This window comes from Dipteris shenzhenensis, chromosome 9 (genome assembly GCF_047967505.1).
Source record: "Dipteris shenzhenensis isolate YYH24624 ecotype China chromosome 9, Dip_SZ_1.0, whole genome shotgun sequence".
NCBI lineage: Eukaryota > Viridiplantae > Streptophyta > Polypodiopsida > Gleicheniales > Dipteridaceae > Dipteris > Dipteris shenzhenensis.
Window position 1 is genome coordinate 6681313 of NC_141604.1, and position 25055 is coordinate 6706367.

Below are 25055 nucleotides of genomic sequence, written 5' to 3' on the forward strand. Positions count from 1 at the left end.
CATGAACAGAATCTGGAGGACCCTCACATAAAGGATAAGCAGTCCATACCTGGTTACACTTTTTAATTACAACTCATATGGCATGTCAATCAAACACTTTATTAAAAAAAATCTCCATTCTGTTTTAATTTCATCTCCAATTATTAATCTATGCATGGATGAATAAAGTGCCCAAGTTGCAATAGAATGTGAAATAAAGATGGTGTAGTACAATGAAGAAACCAAACCAATCTAAGCCAAATCTGATGAGGAGGAGCTTGCTCCATCTTCCTCACCAAACACCTCACAAACCATCTTTTTGGAGTATTCTTTATACATTGTTCGTGCTAGATTGTCATGATCTACATCCACCGATTTCCACTACTAGATCCCCAACTCCTTGGCCACGTTCAATTGCTTCGACAGCTGGGACCGGCCTCATAGCTCGTAATTCCACCATAGAGCTTACCGCAGTTTTTTCACCTTCATCTTCCAAAGAGGCCTAGCCTCAGGCTCACGGACCCAGTCTATGTCAAAGGCATCACCATGGACTATGCAAATATTATGTAGCACTAGGCAAGTTGCCATGACATCACGAACATGATGAGGATCCATGTCACATCTCTTCAATAGCATTCGGAATCTAACTTTTAGCATTCCAAATGCTCACTTGGCATTCTAGTGCTAGATTGTATAAAGTTCTAGTGGTACTTCAATGGTGACAATCCCTCCTTACTTCCCTTGAATGGAACCAACATGTAAGGGCGATTAAAAGAATCAGAATGAAGAATATAGAAGAGTGAAATGAAGTTGAAAACTTCCAGACTAAATACAATAGACAATCAATCTAGGAATTCAGAAACACAAACTTAACAACGGTAGACCCCTTTGAAATGTGTTGTTTCTTGTGTCCACAGACTTAGGAGATGCTTCTCATGCACCATCAGATACTCTTCCTATATCATGAACGCTATTAGACTCTCCAATAGCCTCACGGTTGTCCATATTGAAATCCAAGCAAATAGCAACACGTAGGTTCAAGGTGACTTCTTGACAATGACCGTCTTGGACCATGAACAAAAGAACCTCCCTAACAAAATGCTCGCATGCGTAAGAAATCTCTCCCATTAAAGCACAATCTTCAATATTCTCCACTCGATATCTTTGTCATAAGAACGGTGTAAACATCCTTCAACCAATTATAGCACCACTATTAAGAATTCCTCATGGAGCCTGCAGTTGATAGGTCTCTGACAATAAGAATTTTGTACCACCAGAACTCAATCTCTAAACAAAGAGATGGAGACGTTGACTTTGGTAGCACACATTCATTGGGAACAACAGTGGATCAACTATTTATTTCCCAACAAATGAACCAACACAAAAATGAAATCCTATTTTCCCCATCTCCTATGTCGAGCCTTTACTAAGGCCTTCCCATGGTAGGGCAAAAATAGGGAAATGTTTTGCCATAACTTGAGGATAGAAAATGTGCACATTTGAAGGAGTCTTCTTTTTGTTTTGTTTGGGGAAGGAGTCCCTATTATCAAGGCAAAACTTCTACCTACATAAATAGGCATGGGATGCTAGGTCACCTTTTCCTATGTTTCGCTCTCTTGAGTAAGCATGTATCTATACCACGATCATTCACAACCTCATGCTTTGTTGATGAATGTTGGTAATTCATACACATTAGTGTAGAAGCTAACAATACTTACAATTTTGTTTTTCCTAAGCACAAAAAAATCCTAGATATAATAATTTATCAACAATTTTGTCTTTTCTCAACACTACAAGATATAGACTGTTTTTCGATGAAAATACCGACCTTTTTAGGACTAAAAAGTTTTTTTTTAACAGGTGCAAAGAACGGTATTTACGTCACTATTAACATTGGAAAACATGCGTTGCTATATATGCATCGGTATAGAACAACACTGGTAAAGGTTGATATATACTGACACTGGTAAAGAGTCGATATATACCGACCCTTAACTGAACTTTTTAAAAAAATTAGTGGGGCAAAATACGGCTTCTATGGCCCCATTTTGCCCCACTAATGTTATTTTTTTGATTACAAAAGAATGTTTACAAGCAAATGTGCAAGATAAAAATCTCAAACCCTCCACCAATGGAAACCCATGAAACCTGGGAGAACTTTGATAGGATTCTTAGGGATGTTTTGCAAAACGCTCCTGATTGAATAGTCGGTGACCAAACATCACACATAGACCCAACAACTTGCAAATTCACAATGTGTGTGTGATTTAGTTATGCCGGGTTCACAGGGAGTGGCGGACATGGTAGCCAGCGCCAGAGGTGTCCACCCACCTGTATCTCTCGCACAAATGTTCGGGCGCTGTGGATTCACACCAGCTGCCTCCCCTACCTGCACACTTTAAGTGCAGTCCACCTCCATGAATTTGACATTAATTCATAATAATAGACTTGAATGCATCTTCCACATAATATGGACATTCTCATGCTCACTCAACTCCTTTCGGAGTTCCTGCATGTGCTGCCATTGTTGAAACTCATGCAAAGAATCTGGAGAATGCTCACGTAAAGGATAAGCAATCCATACATGGTTACACTTTTTAATTACAACTCACATGTTATGTTAATCAAAGCCTTTATTAAAAAAAATCTGCATTCTCTTTAAATCTCATCTCCAATTATTAATCTATTCGTGGATGAATAAAGTGGCCAAGTTGCAATATGTAATGTGAAATAAAGATGATGTAGTACGATGAAGAAACCAAACCAACCTAAGCCGAATCCGATGAGGAGGAGCTTGCTCCATCTCATTCATCGAAGACCATACAAACCATCTTTTTGGAATATTCTTTATACATTGTTCTTGCTATTGTCATGATCTGCATCCGATCTGCACCCGATTCCCACTACTAGATCCCCACCTCTTTGGACACATTCAATTGATTCATCAGCTCGGACTGGCCTCACAGCTCGTAATTCCACCATAGAGCTTACCGCAGTTCTTTCACCTTCATCTTCCAAAGAGGTAATCTATAGACTAGCCTCAGCCTCACGCACCCAGTCCATGTCAAAGGCATCACCATGGACTATGCAAATATTATGTAGCACTAGGCAAGTTGCCATGACATCACAAACATGGTGAGGATCCGTGTCACATCTCTTCAATAGAATTCGGAATCTAGCTTTTAGCATTCCGAATGCTCACTTGACTAGCATTCCGGTGCTAGATTGTATAAAGTTCTATTGGTACTTCAATGGCGACAATCCCTCCTTGCTTCCCTTGAATGGAACCAACATGTAAGGGCAATTAAAAGAATTAGAATGAAGAATATAGAAGAGTAAAATGAAGAATAAGGAATAGTGAAATGTAGAATGAAACAAAGAATATAGAAGAGTGAAATGAAGTTGAAAACTTCCAAACTAAATGCGACAGACAATCAATCTAGGAATTCAGAAACACGAACTTAACAAGGGCAGACCCCTTTGAAATGTGTTGTTTCTTGTGTCCACAGACTCAGGAGATGCTTCTCGTGCACAAACATATACTCTTTCCTGTATCGCAAATGCTAGTAGACTCTCCAACAGCCTCACAGTTGTCCATATTGAAATCCAAGCAAATAGCAACATGCAGGTTCAAGATGACTTCTTGACGATGACCGTCCTAGACCATGAACAAAAGAACCTCCCTAACAAAATGCTCACATGCATAAGAAATCTCTCCCATTAAAAGCATAATCTTCAATATTCTCCACTCGATATCTCAATGATAAGAACGGCACCTAAACATCCTTCAACCGATTATAGCACCACTATTAAGAATTCCTCGTGGAGCCTCCAGTTGATAGGTCTGTTACAATAAGAATTTTGCACCGCCATGAACTCAATCTCTAAACAAAGACATGGAGACGTTGATTCTGGTAGCACACATTCATTTGGAAAAACACTAGACCAACTATTTATTTCCGAACAAACAAACCAGCACAAAAATGAAATCCTATTTTCCCCATCTCCAATGTCGAGCCTTTACTAAGGCCTACCCATTGTAGGTCAAAAATAGGGAAATGTTGCCATAACTTGAGGTTTCGAAGAAAATGTGTACATTTGAAGGAGTCTTCTTTTTGTTTTGTTTGGGAAGGAGTCCCTATTATCAAGGCAAAACTTCTACCTACATAAATAGGCATGGGATGCTAGGTCACCTTTTCGCATTTTTCGCTCTCTTGAGTAAGCATGTATCTGTACCATGATCATTCACAACCTCATGCTTTTTTTTATGAATGTTGGTATTTCACACACATTAGTGTAGTAGCTAACAATACTAACAATTTTGTTTTTCCCAAGCACGGAAAAATCCTAGATATAATAATTTATCAACAATTTTGTCTTTTCTCAACACTACAAGATATAGGCTATTTTCCAACAAAAATACCGACCTTTTTTAAACTAAAAAGTTATTTTTTTACGGGCACAAAGAAGGGTATTTATGTCGCTATTAACATTGGAAAACATGTGTCGCTATGTACGCATCGGTATAGAATGACACTTGTAAAGGTCACTATACCGACACTGGTAAAGAGTCGATATATATAGACCCTTAACTGAACTTTTAAAAAAATTTAGTGGGGCAAAATTCGGCTTCTATGGCCCCATTTTGCCCCACCACTGTTATTTTTTTGCATTACAAAAGAAAGTTTACAAGCGAACGTGCAAGATAAAAATCTCAAGCCCTCCATCAATGGAAACCCATGAAACCTAGGAGAACTTTCCAAGGATTCTTGGTGCCACTTTGCAAAATGCTCTTGATTACATAGCCGGTGACCAAACATCACACATAGACCCAACAACTTGCAAATTCACAATGTGTGTGCAATTCACTTAGGCTGGGTTCACACCAAGTGGCGGACATGGGAGGCAGTGCCAGAGGTGTCCACCCACCTGTAGCTCCCACACAAATGTCCAGGCGCTTGTGGATTCACACCAGCCCTCCCCTGACTGCACACTTTTGGCACAGTCCACCTCCGTGAATTTGTCATTGATTCACAATAACAAAACTGAATGCATCTTCCACATAATATGGACATTCTCATGCTCACTCAACTCCTTTCGGAGTTCCTGCATGTGCTGCCATCGTTGAAACTCATGAATAGAATCTGGAGGACCCTCACGTAAAGGATAAGTAGTCCATACCTAGTTACACTTTTTAATTACAACTCACATGGCATGTTAATCAAACCCTTTATAAAAAAAATCTCCATTCTCTTTTAATCTCATCTCCAATTATTAATCTAAGCATGGATGAATAAAGTGGCCAAGTTGCAATACACTGTGAGATAAAGATGGTGTAGTACAATGAGGAAACCAAACCAATCTATTGCAAATCTGATGAGGAGGAGCTTGCTCCATCTTTTTCATCGAAGACCAGACAAACCATCTTTTTGGAATATTATTTATACATTGTTCCTGCTAGATTGTCATGAACTGCATTCGATCTGCACCCGATTCCCACTATTAGATCCCTACCTCTTTGGCCACATTCAATTGCTTTGTCAGCTGGGACTAGCCTCACAGGTCATAATTCCACCATAGAGCTTACTGCAGTTTTTTCACATTCATCTTCTGAAGAGGTGATCTGTAGACTAGCCTCAACCTCACGCACCTAGTCCATGTCAAAGGCATCACCATGGACTATGCAAATATTATGTAGCACTAGGCAAGTTGCCATGACATCATGAACATGGTGAGGATCCATGTCACATCTCGTCAATAGCATTTTGAATCTAGCTTTTAGCATTTTGAATGCTCACTTGACTGGCATTCTGGTGCTAGATTGTATAAAGTTCTAGTGGTACTTCAATGGTGACGATCCCTCCTTGCTTCCCTTGAATGAAACCAACATGTAAGGGCGATTAAAAGAATCGGAATGAAGAATATAGAAGAGTGAAATGAAGAATATAGAATAGTGAAATGTAGAATGAAACGAAGAATATAGAAGAGTGAAATGAAGTTGAAAACTTCCAAACTAAATACAACAGACAATCAATCTAGGAATTCAGAAACACAAACTTAACAAGGGCAGACCCCTTTGAAATGTGTTGTTTCTTGTGTCCACAGACTCAGGAGATGCTTCTTGTGCACCAACAGATACTCTTCCTTTATCGCGAATGCTAGTAGACTCTCCAACAGCCTCACGGTTGTCCATATTGAAATCCAAGCAAATAGCAACATGCATGTTCAAGATGACTTCTTGACGATGACCGTCCTAGACCATGAATAGAAGAACCTCCCTAACAAAATGCTCGCATCATAAGAAATCTCTCTCATTAAAAGCATAATATTCAATATTCTCCACTCGATATCTCTGTGATAAGAATGGCCTAAACATCCTTCAACTGAGTATAGAACCACTATTAAGAATTCCTTGTGGAGCCTCCAGTTGATAGGTCTCTGACAACAAGAATCTTTCACTGCCTTGAACTCAATCTTTAAACAAAGAGATGGAGACGTTGACTTTGGTAGCACACATTCCTTGGGCAGAACAGTGGACCAACTATTTATTTCCAAACAAATGAACCAGCACAAAAATTATATCTTATTTTCCCCATTTCCAATGTCGAGCCTTTACTAAGGCCTACCCATGCCAAGTCAAAAATAGGGAAATGTTTTGCCATAACTAGAGGATTCGACGAAAATGTGCACATTTGAAGGAGTCTTCTTTTTGTTTTGTTTAGGGAAGGAGTCCCTGTTATCAAGGCAAAACTTCTACCTACATAAATAGGCTGCATGGGATAGTAGTTCATCTTTTCCCATGTTTTGTTCTCTTGAGTAAGCATGTATCTGTACCATGATCATTCACAACCTCATGCTTTGTTGATGAATGTTGGTATTTCACACACATTAGTGTAGCAGCTAACAATACTTACAATTTTGTTTTTCCTAAGCACAGAAAAATCCTAGATTTAATAATTTATCAACAATTTTGTCTTCTCTCAACACTACAAGATATAGGCTGTTTTCCAAAGAAAATACCAACCTTTTTTAGACTAAAAAGTTTTTTTTTAACAGGCGTAAAGAATGTTATTTACGTCACTATTAACATTGGAAAACATGTGTCATCGACCCTTGCTTCCAGTGCTACAACCAAACCGGAAATGTCTTCCAGCCCTCCTCTTCTTCCACCTACAAGAATGCCTCGTGTGCCGACCGCTTGTGCATCGTCTTGCCCGCCAGCTTCTGCTACAACTCCTCGCCCTGCGAATACACCTACAGCTATGGAGTCCCTGAAGGAAATACGGTCACCACAGATCGGTATAGAATGACACTAGTAAAGGTCGGTATATACTGACACTGGTAAAGAGTCGATATCTACTGACCCTTAACTGAAGTTAAAAAAAAAATTAGTGGGGCGAAATTCGACTTCTATGGCCCCATTTTGCCCCACTAATGTTATTTGTTTGCATTACAAGAGAATGTTTACAAGCAAACGTGTGAGATAAAAATCTCAATCCCTCCATTAATGGAAACCTATGAAACCTGGGAGAACTTTCCAAGGATTCTTGGGGACGTTTTGCAAAACGCTCCTGATTACATCACACACAGACCCAACAACTTCCAAATTCACAATGTGTGTGCGATTCAGTTAGGCGGGGTTCACACCGAGTGGCGGACATGGGAGGTAGCGCCAGAGGTGTTCACCCGCCTATAGCTCCCACACAAATGTCCAGGCACCTGTGGATTCACACCAGCTGCCTCCCCTGCCTGCACACTTTTGGCGTAGTCCACCTCCTTCAATCTGTCATTGATTCATAATAACAGACCTCAATGCATCTTCCACATAATATGGACATTCTCATGCTCGCTCAACTCCTTTCGGAGTTCCTACACATGCTGCTATCATTGAAACCCATGAACAATATTTGGAGAACCCTCACATAAAGGATAAGCAATCCATACCTGGTTACACTTTTTAATTACAACTCACATGGCATGTTAATCAAACCCTTTATATAAAAAAATCTCCATACTCTTTTAATCTCATCTCCAATTATGAATCTATGTGTGGATGAATAAAGTGGCCACTTTGCAATACAATGTGAAATAAAGATGGTGTAGTACAATGAAGAAACCAAACCAATCTAAGCCAAATCCAAGCAAATAGCAACATCTAGGTTCAAGATGACTTCTTGACGATGACCGCCGTCCTGGACCGTGAACAAAAGAACCTCCCTAACAAAATGGTCGCATGCATAAGAAATCTCTCCCATTAAAAGCATAATCTTCAATATTCTCCACCCGATATCTCTGTGATAAGAATGGCCTAAACATCCTTCAACCAATTATAGCACCACTATTAAGAATTGCTCGTGGAGCCTCCAGTTGATAGGTCTCTAACAACAAGAATTTTGCACCACCATGAACTCTATCTCTAAACAAAGAGATGGAGACGTTGACTTTGGTAGCTTTAATACTGAGATATACCTTTTAGTACTTAGATATACCTTTTAGTACCACGTTAGCTTTGGCTTGGTCTTTAGATTTTAATGCTAGGTCCTAAGGTTTATTTCCTTTAGATAGCTTTTGATATAAAGCCCTTAGCTATAATTGGATTTAGCAAGGACTTTAAAATACTCATTTATTGGGTAGAACACTGGGGCCAACTAGTTATTTCCCAACAAATGAACCAACACAAAAATTAAATCCTACTTTCCCCATCTCCAATGTCGAGCTTTTACTAAGGCCTACCCATGGCAGGTCAAAAATAGGGAAATGTTTTGCCATAACTTGAGGATTTGAAGAAAATGTGCACATTTGGAGTCTTCTTTTGTTTTGTTTGGGGAAGGAGTCCTTGTTATCAAGGCAAAACTTCTACCTACATAAATAGGCATGGGATGCTAGGTCACCTTTACCCATGTTTTGCTCTATTGAGTAAGCATGTATCTGTACCATGATCATTCACAACCTCATGCTTTGTTGATGAATGTTGGTATTTCACACACATTAGTGTAGTAGCTAACAATACTTACAATTTTATTTTTCCTAAGCATAGAAAAATCCTAGATATAATAATTTATCAACAATTTTGTCTTTTCTCAACACTACAAGATATAGGCTGTTTTTTGATGACAATACCGAACTTTTTTAGACTTAAAAGTTTTTTTTAAACAGGCGCAAATAATGGTATTTACATCGCTATTAACATTGGAAAACATGCATCGCTATAGACACGTCGGTATAGAACGACACTGGTAAAGGTCAGTATATGCCGACACTGGTAAAGAGTCGATATATACCAGCCCTTAACTGAACTTTTAAAAAAAACTAGTGGGGCAAAATACGGCTTTTATGGCTCCATTTTGCCCCACTAATTTTATTTTTTTGCATTACAAAAGAATGTTTACAAGCCAACATGCGGGATAAAAATCTCAAACCCTCCATCAATGGAAACCCATGAAACCTAGGAGAACTATGAGAGGATTCTTGGGGACATTTTGCAAAACGCTCTTGACTGACTAGCCAGTGACCAAACATCACACACACCCCCGAAAACTTGCAAATTCATAGCGTGTGTACGATTGAGTTAGGCTGGGTTCACACTGAGTGGCGGGGACATGGGAGCTAGTGCCAGAGACGTCCACCCGCCTGCAGCTCCCATTCAAAATTTCAGTTGCCTGCAGATTCACACCAGATTCCGCCCCTGCCTGCACACTTTTGGCATTGTCCACCACCCTCACCTTGTCATTGATTCGTAATGACGGACCTCAATGCATCTTCCACATAATATGGACATTCTCATGCTCGCTCAACTCCTTTAGGATTTTTTGCACGTGTTGCCATGATTGAAACTCATGAACAGAATCTGTAGAACCCTCACGTAAAGCATAAGAAGTCCATACCTGCTTACACTTTTTAATTACAACTCACAATGCATGGTAATCAAACCCATTTTTAAAAATAATCTCCATTCTCTTTTAATCTCATCTCTAATTATTAATATGTGCGTGGATGAATAAATAGGCCAAGTTGCAATACAATGTGAAATAAAGATGGTGTAGTACAATGAAGGAACAAACCAATCTAAGCCAAATCTGATGAGGAGGAGCTTGCTCCATCTTCATCACCGAAGACAACATGAACCATCTTTTTGGAATGTTCTCTATACATTGTTCTTGCTAGAATGTCACGACGATCTGCACCCGATTCCCATTGCTAGATCCCCACCTCTTTGGCCACGTTCAATTGCTTTGTTAGCTGGGGCTGGCCTCACAGCTCGTAATTCCACCATAGAGCTTGCTACAGTTCTTTCACCTTCATCTTCCAAAGAGGATATTTGTAGACTATAGCCTCAGCCTCATGCACCAGTCCATGTCAAAGGCATCACCGTGGACTATGCAAATATTATGTAGCACTACCTAGGCAAGTCGCCACAACATCAGGAACATGGTGAGGATCCATGTCACCTCTCTTCAGTAGCATTTAGAATCTAGCTTTTAGCATTCCAAATGCTCGCTCAACTTGCATTATGGTGCTAGATTGTATAAAGTTGCAGTGGTACTTCAATGGTGACAATCCCTTCTGGGCAAGAGGAATAAGCACAATCCCCACAAGGCAATAATTTTGAAGGTCACCTCTCTTGCATCTGTGGTGAATCTCTCTCCTTGAGACGTTTATAGAGTTATGAATTGAGCCAGCCCACCCCACATCATAGTTTCAAACCAAACAATGTGCGGACATAGTCAATTGGAATAAGTTAGAGTGGAATCCCTTGCAATTGTAGTCAACATGGTTTGCCTTTGGTGCAATGATTAGTATATGAGAACCATCAATGGCACCAATTACAAAGGGTATGCCTCGGAACGCCTCAAATTCTTTGGCAAGTGTCACTCGGCGAGATTCGGTCGTCCATCGGATGTAAAAATCTTGTAGTCTTGACTCCATTATTGCCTTGCAGAACTCTTAAACTTTACAAGTTGTACTCCTGGCACACCCATACACATCAGCAAGAACCTCCAGTGATGTACCAGAAGCAAGCCTTTGCAAGGAAAGGCTTACTCGGTTCTCCAAGCTCATTCCTCCATGATCGTTCACGGTTGTATCTGGTCGAATATGTGGAGCAAGCCGCCCACAAATGTAATGGAAAGTCTCCCTGTTCACGCATACACGTCTCTTGAACATTTGTGCCGAGAATATGAGCCTAGCAAATAGTGCTCTAGAAAATGTTGTGGCCGTTGGAAAGCCCAGCATACACACTTGACATGGCCCCTTCGATGATTAATTGTCTTTTTGCACTTCAGTGACTGGCCAATACATTGAACCATATGCATCCACGTTTGTAAAATGGCTTCATTGTGGTCATAACTCGTGTCCATCAATTCGGCCATCACAATGGAACATATCCATGCACAATGCAAGGCAAGTTCTCTGGAGATGGCCATGGCAATTTGCATCATGCAATTAACATTGTGAACAAAGACACGTTGGGTTATGACAATGTGGCATTGATTAAAAGGAAGATACGAATGTGTCACACCATACCATCCACTATTCAAGACCATGATGAAATGCATCAAATATGAAATATTCTCAATAAACACAACTAAGCTTGAAATGAGCCATTTCACATGTTTATCATGCATGTTTACACCATGTAATCGGCCACTTATTAAAAAAACACCTCTTCATCAACTAAACCCAACCAAGCTTGAACTCATCCTTTTCAAATGTGGCATCAAGGTCAATATAGACTTCATATGAAAATCCTCATCTTAGATACAACAATGCGATAAACACAAAGAACACCAAAAAGATTGCTATGCCTTCTTGGCATGCTCGAGAAAAGCTGCCATGCTTGTGTGCATAGCCTAAAAAATGTCTAGCCTTCTTGCCTCCAATGCCTCCCGCCAAGAGGAAGAGTCCTGCAGGTGATCTAGAAATGTACAATCGATGTCTGCCAACTATCCCAAAGACTCATCTAAGCTGTGATTGCCTCGTCCCCTACGTGTGCTCCCCCCATGTGTGTTGGATACTAGATGACTACTAGATATGCTATGCCGCTTTTCTCCATCTCCACCTGGTAGTGTGTCTACATCAGGTGCTGCTGAGCCTATCACTCAAGAAGCATGGCTCACGCAGACTACATGAGCCCTATCATGCATATACTCATCTACGGCATCATACCACTTGTAGGTGCATTTTTTATCATTTCCTGAGATTGCATTATGTGCTTTATCTTGCCTGTATTGCTTGTACACTCTTCCCCACTTCTTTTGACAAGCCTCACTATCTTTGTCAAAATCATGGTATGTAGAAGCAAGCTATGTTGCAACCTTGCTCCATAGGTCCACTCCTTGTTTCTCGGGATTATTGAACTCTTCGTGCATACCACACCTTATGTGAACTAGTTGGTCAACCCAAAAGTCTTTCCAAAAACCTGACCCTTTAGCATCCTTATCCACACTATCATCATCTAGATCTACCTTTGAGACTTTATTTTTCAAGTCTTTGGGCTTCTTTTGAACTCTTGGAGCATTCCCTTCAACATCCACCACATCTTTCATGGGAAGAGCCAGCCTTGCACCCTTTGGAGGGTTGAGAGGCTACCATTTCAACCCCTATATCACTATCATTAGCATTGGAGCCCATGTACCATGGACTCACAGGCTTGGAGTTCACGTAGCACGGACTTGGAGGCACTTGCCCACCCCCTGGCATAGGTGAATGAAACATCAAAGAGGATCCTGGTGATGGAGAGGTCAACATTGCAATGAAGTTATGTGGTGGCAATGAAAGGGGTAGGCCAGCGTGTGGCGGAGTGAAGCCAAAGAATGATGGATGGCTGAAGATGTTGGGAGTGTGTTGGGAGCCGTGGAAATCCTCCTCAATCTAAGAATCTTGGTTTTGGGAGTGGTTTGCATCGATAGCAAAAGTTATGAACCTGTGTAAAGAAAAGACATTTCAAAATATCTGTAAGACACCTCGCAAAATGTGAATTTAGAAGAACCTATCACATACTATTCATTAGGGGGATTTTGGACTCAAAAAAGGCCTCTTGCATTAGGCCCTTAAATTTTGAGATTAGGGGGTTGGCCAATAGGAAGGCTTGGACATTAAAATAATGGAGGTTTTTGAAACTCTTTTGATTGGTGGGATGACTGGCATTACCTCTGTCATGACTGACATTACCTAGGTTCACTTTGGTAAAGGTTTTGAAAAGGAACCGTGGCCATTGGATCTCATCCAAGGACATGAAGGGTGGAGCACAAGAATGCAAGTTAATCCTAACCCTCAAAAGTGTGGTATGTGGCACTCCCTCCTTACATCTTGGTCTAGCCCTATCCCATACATAGGATTATTCTGGAGATCCAATGGTCTATATGCATGGCTCACTATTCATGGTTCCCACATATTAATGCATAGGTGGCTACCGACAATGGCCCTTGGATGTAGATACATCCTATGGCTAGAAAAGGGCACACAACGTGAACCCTTAGATGAAGATCTATGATCTAAGGGTGAGGAAGAGGTGCTTCGCACGTGCCCTTGTATGGGTTGGAGATCCAAGGGTGGATATGTAGCATCGTGCGCGACCCATTGGATCAAGATGATCTTGCACCAAGTGGAGTGGCGGTTGGCAGCTCATTAAATGGGATCATGGGAACCCTTAGATGGAGGATTTGATCCAAGGGTGGAGATTAGGCACATGATCACGTGTGCTGTTGGATGGAGATTGCATCTAAAGGTGGAGAACAGGCACTTCATTCCCACCTTTAGATGGACTAGGATGATCCAATGGATCACAAGCCCTATTATTTTTGCACCATTAGATCAAACACAAACGCATCTACACGATCCAATTAAATATGACACGTTACACTCCTCTTTAATAATAGTAAAATCTCCCCCTTAATTGCCTCTTACCATGCCTTTTTCACTTCAAGATTAGGAGATGATGATTTTTCTTAATCAGATCCTTATGAGGCACTTTTTGAGTCCAAGATTCCCCTAATGTTATTCAATTGGTTTTGTGTGTGTATTGCAACCAATGCACTTCATACTTCAATTGGTTTCATGTATGCATTGCAAGCAATGTTTGATCGACCAACAGGATTATACAAAAGAGACAACCATAGTAGAACACAAAACATTGTTAAAGACAAACATTGTTCATGAATCTATATACTGCAGCAGCACCTTAAACTATATATGATGCAGCATCCATCTCCTAATGAAGTGTCAATCTGATACAATATGCATATGAATATGCAATGTCCATTTCGTATTGCATTATCCTTTTCGGATTGCAAATAATGCAGAATCCATTTGAAATAGTATGCATATGAGTATGTGCATTCAAGTGATGGAGACTTGTTTTTGTGGTTGTTCCTAGCATAGAAATTAGTGCAAAAGAAAGGAAGGATGTGAAACAGAACAAAAAAGTAGCCAGAAGTTCATGAGCTGCTAAACGAATCCAATGTCTTGTTACTTGGCCAGCACTAGAACGTTTTTTCAAATTCTGAAATCCTGTGCTTCCACATGGCACAATATACACCCTTAGATTTAAATTCTAAAAGCTCAAAAGCTTTGCTTTGAAAGCTTTTGAAAAGCCATCTGCGTAAAAAGCCAAGCTTTGAAAGCCAAGTAAAAAGCCAACTGCACCTTTAAATATAGGTGAAACATACCGCTTGTCTATTAAATACGAGTACTGCCTCTCCTATCGATCAGAATATCTCTCTGTAGAGGTAATTGATTTTTTGCTATAGTTTGAACGATTCTGTGCATGGTTTGTTGCTTCTTCCCGTTTCCGTCAACTCTGCCAGCCCATGTAGGTATAGTGCAAGCAAGTTTGCTGGTAATAAGTAGTCGTCTCTCTGCTCTACGCTTGCGAGAAAGATTTCCTTGAACACTCCATACCTGATGTAAGCTTTTGCGTAGCAAGATTCAATGCCATTATGCTTGGAGAAGTAACCTTTGCTCTTCACAGAGCTCTTCTTCGTCTACGAAATACGGTCGTGCAATTCCTGTGCATTCGATGATTAATCTATTGCAACCATGAAATTCTGAGTTTCTGACGACGTGTTTTGTTGCAAAGTCTGACGTGAGCTTCCCCACCAATCGCACACCAGCAGCCCATGGTCTCTTGTTCAACGCAAGTCGAAGCGCTTGTCCCTATTTCAAACTCCCGCCATGCCTTCGCTGTGACGCTCAACGGCTGCTTCGTTTCGCATGCTGTAGAAGACATGTGACGCAGATTGATCATCGAGGATTACTACTGAAGGCAATACTATCGAAACGTCTGGTTCCTTAGGATATAGAGACTCAGAACGAATATTGGACCGCTTCGTTTCGCACGCTGTAGAAGACATGTGACGTAGATTGATCATCGAGGATTACTACTGAAGGCAATACCATCGAAACGTCTGATTCCTTAGGATATACAGACTCAGAACGAATATTGGACTCTGTAGAAACTTTTCTATCGACTGAATCTTCCCCGTCATAACCTCCTGCTGAATCGACTCCTTCGTCTCGTGGGGGTGGAGGAACATCATACCCATCTCCACTCGTTGCTATCGTTTTGGTGTTACTCCGAATGACACTATTCATAGAGGAATGGGATGAATTGGTACCACCACCGGTGCGGAAATTCCCCTCAAATGTGAGGAGATAGATGCGGAACATGTAGAAAGCAGTTGGAACTGCTATGAATGAGGCTATACATCCGGGGGGAAAGGAACAGCTACGTCATCGTGGTTGACCATCGCAGATAGATACAAGCAATGGGTTGGTAATTGCGCAGCTATTTTCTCTAGCCTTCAAATCTGCGGTGTCTGTGGCATAACCACGCTACTGTCTGCAAACCAAAGGATCGTTTCTTCGCAAGGCATAGGGATCTCAAGCCACAGCGCCACACTCGGAAACATGATACTTTTGGATGCCTGCGAGAATATGGGCATGCAAGTGACTTACTGGAAATGCCAAAGCTGCACACGAGATGCCCAGTGGAGCAGATACATTGTGCGGTTGATGCCACAGTACTCTCGGCAGTTGCTTAAAACAAACCACCTCCACATGCAACTGCTAAGCATCATAGATGTATCCATTTCAGTTACCACGACTGCAAATGCGATTGCTCGTGGCACACTCGATCGAAGGTCACTTCTAGACAATCCTCTGATATCTTGGCGAAACGTCCCACTAAGCTCGGCTCAAGAAATCGTGACGAACGAGCTGTCAGGTGTGCTCGCATACAACATCGAGAACAATCCAATATTGCGCAAGTACAATTCTTTAGCAGAGCGTGCGGACATCAAGATGGGTATGTGCATCTTGAGTCCTCAAACCATTGCAGGTATCTTGGAACTACACGATGAGACAGCTCCCTTTGAGTTAATGTCAATAGCGGAATCTCAGCCTGAGCTCCTGCTTTTGCAAAACATGGTGGACCCCGCGAACCGTCGCGCCTTTGATGCAAGGGACAAGCATGAGTTTGCCTCCATACAGCTACGGGGTACAGAAATGCTTTCAGAGAGGGTCGCTTCATTCCACGTCGACGGAGTAGCAGCAGCTGGCAGCGCGTGCGTTGACATAACCATGGAGTCAGCAGTGTTTCCATTCCTGTTCCCTTTCGGACGGGGCTACTATGATGGCTGCATACAGTTCAGCAACTATGTGAAAATGAGAATATGCACCTTATTCTCTATCTACACGCTCTACAAGCTGTACCTGTTGATCATGTTCCAGTTAAAACAGGCAGTGATGATTGCCAATTCAAGCAACTCTACATGCTTGCAACGAGACATCGACCAATATAGGAAAGCCAACCCTGCCACGACCGATGAAGACGCAATGAGACACGTGCTTCGCTACAGCATGCCATCAACAATGCCGGGGTCCCCATCGTGGCATCGACGGCAACTGAAGGACCTCATAACGATGGTCGATGCTTGGGGCCTCCCAGATTTCTTTCTGACATTCACTGCAGACGAGGTCACCGATACACGGTGGCAAGAAATTAATGTGATCGAGAGCATCGCAACGCATTATAATGCGCAATTCACTTGGAAGGACTGTCCTGTTGAATGCGTGGCACTTTTCCACGCACGCTTCCACATGTTCATGTGCAAGCATTTGCTTTCATCCGACGGTCTGCTTGGCCGAATACAACACCATGTCGTTCGTTATGAGATACAAAACAAGGGCTCCCTACATGCCCATGTCATATTGTGGGTCCACCATGATGACCGTCAGCGAATTGCAAATGAGATTGCAGCTTACGTCCCCAGGGACGAGGCCCTGGATCCTCGAAACACAAGGCTGCGAGAACTAGTTCTCAAGAAGCAATTGCACGTATGCAGGAAAGCGTGCTACGTCGGACCGTCACACCACAGTTGCAAGCACGGCTTCCCTTTCGCAACACAGCCAGAATATGAACCCATCCTCGACCCTCTGACGCAACGTTGGTTGTATTACCGGCCGGGACATGAGCACTGAAACGTCGTCCCTTACCACCCTTCCGTGTTACTGTTGTGGGGTGCGCACATGAACATACAGCGGGTGACAAACTCTTCAATCTCTCACTACCTCCTCAAGTACGCGATGAAATCTGAACCAATGGGCAAACTGAACATCCGTTCAGAAGATGCCTCACGTTTGGGGTTGCAACATTTCGACGAAGTAAAGCTGAAACTCATCGCCGCGAGCCTCCTATCAAAACCAACCTCTCCAACAGAGGCCGCGCTAAACTGCATGCAGATACCAACAATCACAAGGAGCGAGACCGTTCACTATGTCGACTCCTCACCACCATCTCTAAGACAATGCATCGTCTCGCGAAACAACAACGTCACCCTGCACCCGGTCGACATATACTACGGGAGACCGAGCGTCATCGAGAAGAGCACGTTCTACGATTACCATAGGCAATATGTGATACGAAAGCCCAAGGAAACGCAACGTGGAACGGTCGGTCTTGACCTCTTCGGCAACAGGATCGCAAAATGTGAGCGAGTAGTCAGATTCACTGACTACCACCCTGGACATCAACCAGAGGGGTACTTCTACAACGTGCTCTTGCGAAAACTCAGCTTCAGGAATGAAACGGAGCTCATATCACCTGCCAACACAGCTGGATCCTACTTTGTCGAATGCCAAATGCGCGGCCTCATATTGAGCAACGAGGACCTCGAGATGTATGTGACCGAATACACGCAAAGGAACTTGCTAGCGACTGACCACACGGACCAGTTGATCAATATGATATTGCAAAAGGTTGCGATCATCCGAGACTGCCCGATGGAAGCGCCTAACATCGACCAGCAAACCGTGGAAGGGCCAACACGCACGAGGATGTTGCAAAAAATGGCCGAGTTTCGCACCGTCGCCAATGCCGCATTGATAGTAGAACAACAAAGAGTCTTCGAAAGCCTGGCTTCAACAAGCTCGGGGCTACACGTTGTCTGTGGAACACCAGGTAGCGGCAAAAGCTTCTTGATATGGTACTATGTTTCACATCTGGTAGCGCAAAACAAAACGGCAATACTCTGTGCATCAACAAGGGCGGCTGCGACGCGGCTGAGCGGGATTGCAACCACTGTACACTACCAATTCAAGATCCCTGTGCGCAGCAGTCAATACCCACTGAACATCCATGAGACGGATGAGCGACACCTCGCAATCAAGGAAGCCAACGCGATCATCATTGACGAGATGTCCATGCTAACAAGGATGACTTTCGATCTCGTGGTAAGACAAATCGTCAATGTCACTAATGGCACATTGCATGAGCCATTCAGACACAAAATGCTGATAATTTTTGGTGACCTGGCACAATTACTGCCAGTCTGCAAACACCGCGAGGATCTCTGCGAGCCGTGCCACATCACGTCCTCCGCGCACTGGCCTGCAGCGAGAATGTACCACATGCAATTCTCGGTGCGACATGCACGAGACATGCCGTTCCTGGCATTCTTGCATACCATAAGACTCAGGACGCCCACAACTGACGAGATTTCCGACTGTTTGGGGCAGTGCATTGTCGACAAGGAAGGTGCATGCCACTTCATCGATGCCGAAACAACCATCATTTGCACACACAGAGTTGATGTCGCTACCTTCAACGATGAGCTTGTGGAGAAATTCAACACTCCCGAGACGATTGTGCATGTTCAAATACACAGTAACGCCGCGAGCGAACCAGCTCTCAAAGAATGGTTGGAGGACAAAAGCTTCAACGAGATAGGAAAAATTTGCGTGGGGGCGAAGGCAATGATAACGGAAAACATCGACCTCGCAATAGGTGCCGCAAATGGAGCAATGTGCAAAATCAAGAGCATCAATGCAACTAGCAGGGGGGAAATCAACGGTATCACTATCGTCGTGGACACAACAGCGGCCGTGCTCACATTACGACGCTCGAAGCATCAGTGAAAGGCAATAAATGGAAAATGGTTCCACAAGTCCACATTTCCACTGACCCTAGCATACGCTATCACGGGACACAAATCCCAAGGCGCAACCATATCCAACAAAGCACTGCTCATATTCCGAGGAGTGTTTGCCCCTGGCCTGGCATACGTGATGTTGTCCAGAGTGACTGAGAGAACGAGGCTGCGCATACTACATTACCCACATCCAGACATATTCAGACCAATTCCATGAGAGTTCTCACAGCCGACAACACAACCACGTGCATAAAGGTATTCACTACCAGAGATTGAAAAAGGCAGAGGCAAGTCATGAATATGTTGCGTCAAACATGCGTGCAAGGAAAATGGTTTTAATATCTTGTCTGTTGTCGAGAACAGGTGCAGAGAGAATCATAAAGCTCGGGACATTGCAGCATAAGACATGGACGCAGACAAGGTAAATTCCACCAGCATGAAAGAATCTTTTTTTCTTGAAGATTTAAAAAGACGGCTCATTTGAAAAGACGGTGTAATAAGTCGTGCCTGCAAGCAGCTATTTGCGCTATACAAAAGCAACGCGAAGGCAACAAAACCTCCACCAGCAAAGAGGAGGTTCTTCCTAACCACAAAGCAATTCCGGCTAGCAAACAATGCAGGAGAACGTCCGGGAGCTTACATCAACGGCTTCAACACGTATGCGGAACTACGCGACTTCATTGACAACTGCAGTAGGCGTTTGCCAGCTAAAAGAGAGCCGGGAGGCTTGAGATTCGTAAATGTTTGCGTAATGCTTCCGAAAATTAAAAAAAACCGCAACAGTTGAGAAACAGAATTAACGAGTTGCAAGAACAACAAACTCATCCTGGATTACACTTCTCTTACAGGACTCCTCAAAGAGATCCTTGTCGAGCTTGACATTGAGTTCGATGAGACCGATAGGATGATGGAAAGTTTGGAGGGGCAGAAGCTACTAGACACGAAGACGAAAGGGATCACAGCGTATGCGTGCGTATGCGTGCGAGCTGCTGCATTACGGGTACAACGTATCCTTGGAGTTGCTGAGGGACATGACGCGCGATCAAGCAACGGCTATACTCGAACAATTCATGGAACAATTTGGAGGGACGCACGACGCGACGCACCCGGTGACGACAATGGAGAAGCTTACGTATATTTTCGACAGAGACTTATACGAGGAGCGCTTCGGTATTGGAAACGATCCTTTCACGACAACAGAGAAAAACCAGGGCAAGTAAATAAATGCATTCTATTATGGACGTCAAACGAAAAAAAAAAGACCGAAAACCTCGATGACTAACGTAATTGTCAATGTTTACGCAGGTACGACATTGAAAGACGCGAGCCTCGAGATGAAGGAGGAGCCTCCACTGAAGCGCCCGCGCAAGGGAATCGCGCGAGCCTCGTCGTCTACTGCATCACATGCAAGCCCAACAACAGAAAGTACATAAGGAGCACGACGGACCTGCCGCGGAGGATCAAACACAGCACAATAAAAAACCACCGGCGAAAATGAAAGAGGACTTGCAACATTACAAGCCCTTCGAAGAAAATTTCGAAATCAAAGTTTTGGAAACAACAGACACTGTAGACAAAGCACGAACTTTAGAGCAGTACTACATAAGGAGCCACAACACAGTAGGTCCATTAGGTTACAACACGCTCGAGGGCCATCCGGCCAAAGCACGGAAGTACTATTTCCTAAAGCGTAGGAACATAATTTGACCCAAAAAATAAACATTTGTGCCTTCGAAAAAAGGGATCCAATGAAGTTGCAAATGGTGCTAGAACTTTTGTCGTACATGCAATGCAGCTTTGGGTTTGGATTTTTCCTGTCACAGTTGCATGCTTCTGGCTCAATTTCGTTTTGATTTATTATTTATACATTTCTGAAATACATCTCCTCGTCCTTCGCTCGAAGTGGAATGACTATAGATTTGCTTACAATGCAAAGAATAGGAATTTGTCTTTCTCCGAAAAAAAGAAAAACTACGTTTTACTGTCGACATGAACAACATCTCTAAAAAAGGTTGCATGCAATTGAACATCAATCTTCTGCATCATTTCTGACAACGTGACTCATGTGAACCTCAACAAGACAGCAAAAGAGAGAAGTATTCATCAAGAGCCCAGCTGGCCAAGCACTCTAGTTAAAAAAGTCGAGCATGAGGAGACATTTCGCAGAAAGCAACGACGAAACCAAGACAAGCAGCTATAGCAACGAGCCAAGAAGTTGAAATTTTCAACCAGGAATCTCTCAAGACGGGAAGCCAAAGAAAAAGCTACGACAGTCAATAGAATGGTAGTGCTCTTGCATTACTCTACGATGATTGGCTCTACGAATCACAATATATAGAGGAAGGAGAGAAAAACGAATAGCAAAACGTATTCATCCGATTTCAACTTGTGCCTAGGCTAAACACAATTGTTCAAATGGCATCCAAACAAGCGTAGGTGTAGATGGATACCTGGGAGAGAGAGCTTTGTAGGAGAATGACACTCCTGTTGGCAACAACCAACAAAACTTAGAGTCTTGCAAAATGGAGAGGAGAGAAGGCGCATGTGGAGCGATGTTTAAAAAAAAATCAAATCTATGTTCACAGAGAAGTGTAGAGCCAAACCTAGGCTTCCATGGATGAGAAGCGCCGCTTTAAGACAACGATCCAGAGTCAAGGCAAGCTACACAGTAAACAGAACGTTGATGAGACTTTTGCAAGTTGGGATTGTGCAAGAAACGATTTAAATAATACGAAATGAAGGAGTAGCAACGTAGCTCCCAGCGCACTTCAGAGCAGCAGGCATATGAAACCTTGATTTTGGGCGGGCATGACAGCGCTGAAAAGCCAAGAAGAATCCCGTTCGTTTCGTGGCTGAAGAATCGTGATTGGTCACAGATTGAGTGGGGTAGAGGGGCGAGTTTCTTTGGAAGCTGGGCATGACTTGGCGCTCGAGCTTGGATTACGGCGGAGAGTGCCGCCGGCTTGCTCTCATTGGATACTCTCACTCCATGCTCTTTGCCGCCGGGTGGTGTGAACTCGGCCTTATTCTCTATCAATCACCATTCTGCACCCTCATCTTGAATCAAATTCATTGATCAAGCTACATTTGGATACAATAAGCCAAATCGGCGCGCAGGATTGCCGGATGCTACGAAACAGCACGTGAAAATCGTAATTCGCTGCAGTTTCGTCAAACGATTGCTTATGTTCGGATAGCGTGAATTGATGATGGAATATGCGCTCGTAACATCTCAGGTCGCACCACCCAAACTTGAGAGCAAACAATATTGGAACAAGCCAATAAACAAAACCGACCAAACGCCGCCTCTCTTGCTTTCGAGAAATCGCCCCCACTGCACACACTCGCCCAAGCATCGATGATCATGCGGAGCAACTGCAAAACCGAAAAGGCTCCCTCTCTCTCTCTCTCTCTTCAATTTGATATCGCAGAAAACAGTCGACTGCAGTCTGTCGGAAGAACAAAAGCGGGCTAAAGATACGTCGGACACCTCACCCTTTTCCCGTTGGAAACCGAACATCTCTTTCCAACCTCCCTTTCACTCCCAAACTACACTCCCCCAGCTCATCTTCTACACCGTCCAACATTGCTTTCCGACTGCCTTTTGCCACCTTCCCTGCCCATCATCACATCCCACTCCACCCCCGCACAAAGTCTCCCCCGCCACCTTCTTTGTTGCCTGCCATGTGATGGGCTGTTTACAGGTTGTGAGTTTCGCGTGCATTGGAGCTTAAACCCTTTCTTCCCCAAGCACACGCCCTCCCTCCCATGGTTGCTCCGCTAATTCCGAGCTTGTGACGCGCTTTTCATGTCGAGCTCTCCTCGCTCTTGATATGCGATGGAGTCGCTGTTGGCTTACATGATTTTGGTTTCAACGAACACTGCTTAGCACGTACTCCATTTTCTCAGATTGTCTTCATAATATGACGAGCCTTTCAGACTTGGCAGTCGCGGCTGCTATCAACATCGTCGGCGCTTTTGTCTTTCTCATGGCCTTTGCTGTTCTGCGGTTACAACCTTTGAACGACAGAGTTTACTATCCAAAATGGTACATGAAAGGTCTAAGGCACGATGTCAAGAAAGCTGGACGATCCATATCCAATATAGTCAATTTGAACTGGAGAGTATACCTTCACTTCCTAGACTGGACTAAGGAAGTCCTACGAATGCCAGAGCCTGAGCTGATCGAGCACGCGGGCTTTGATTCCGCAATTTATTTGCGCATCTATCTCCTTGGGTAAGTGGTGTTGGTTGTATATCGGTTTGAAGCTGCTTTGCTTGGGCCAATGCGTTTCAATAATGCTTCCTATGCATGCGCAGTTCAAATTTTCTCTTTTGGAGATGAGACAATCTCTTCAATTGCCATTGTCAACTAGCCTGTGATTTTTCAAACAATGATGCACGTACTCTTTTCCATCGTTCACATCAAACTTCAGGCCTGGCAATACTGCGTTTATTCTTGAGAAATCTTACTCCTAGTATTCAGTCATTTACAACATTTTAGACAGATACATTGGTGATGGAACTGTCTATGTCTTAGCTGCTGTGTTGCAACTAATTTTAAAATTCATCAATAACATGACATGTGATTGAAGTAGTAAATAAATTAACAGAGGTATGATGATGCAAAATCAAGCCTCCACATAGGGTATTGGTTTGAAAAAGAATTACATGGCAGGCGTTACCAGCACCATGGTGCTCCTCAGCAGATACATTCTTCTCGGTGATACCATGTTGCCATATCAATCAATCTTCAAAGTATGGCATACAGGATACCAGTGATTGCTTGAAATGAAAATTAAAAAATGAATAAGTCCCTTCTCAAGATCCTCCTGAATGGTAGGCAAAATTAAGTGGGACATCGAACATTGTACACAGATATTCTATGGTCCGTACATGACTTCAGCGGGAAAATTTTGTGTCTAACCTCGGAAAACCGGATAAAGAGAGAATGCTGGAACTAGGTCAGGCACAGTGGAAGAGATAGATATTTGGTCAGAAGTTCTTAGCAGGGCATTTAACCTCAATCCTAAAGAAAAGATAGTAACGTCGGAACTGTGCCCAGCGCAGGAGGAAAGAGAGATTCTCAGCTCGAAATCCGTGACAAATCTGTGAGTGGAGGCATAAACTTGCAGTAGGGAATTGGTGAACTGATGCATAACATGCAAAGATTTGGAGCAATTCGACAGCATCAAGGGATCAAGGTTGAGTTGGGATCAAGGTTGAGTTGCTGAATATTTAGGGGCATGATATGCATCATCAACCGCCCTATACCAAGGAGATTGATCCACACAACGAATTTACCTTTTGATAAGGTTTTGGTTAAAATGTTGGAAGGATTGTTTTTTGTAGAACGATAGATTGTCTCAACCTTCGTGACCACAACGATCTAGTGTTGACACAAAAATAATTACAAGTAATGATGACATTATCCAAACATCCCACATCATTGTGCCAGATGGTCGGAATGGCATGATGAGCAAACGACTTATTGTGTTCTTAAGGGCGCTTTGTTTGGATCATCAGTCCGTGTGTCGAGAGAAAGACTATTTTGAGTTCCAATTTAACCTTCTTTGGTAGGGCTTTGATGAGAATGTCTGAAGAATCGTCTTTTCTAGAGCAATAGATCATCGAAACCTTGTGCCATCC

At 42.9% G+C, this 25055-nt stretch overlaps 1 protein-coding gene and 1 pseudogene across 1 annotated transcript in view; one reads left to right on the forward strand and one right to left on the reverse strand.

Annotated features, from left to right (window-relative positions):
• Window positions 1-231: 231 nt before the first annotated feature.
• Window positions 232-737, reverse strand: LOC147898128 (uncharacterized; annotated as a pseudogene).
• A 22592-nt stretch (window positions 738-23329) lies between these two features.
• The window catches only part of LOC147898129 (hyperosmolality-gated Ca2+ permeable channel 1.2-like), a 56987-nt gene continuing 55261 nt past the window's right edge, over window positions 23330-25055 (forward strand). The window contains 2 exon segments of the mRNA XM_087378858.1: window positions 23330-23643; window positions 23915-23991. Of these exon segments, the coding sequence (XP_087234984.1) occupies window positions 23330-23643; window positions 23915-23991 (391 nt within the window).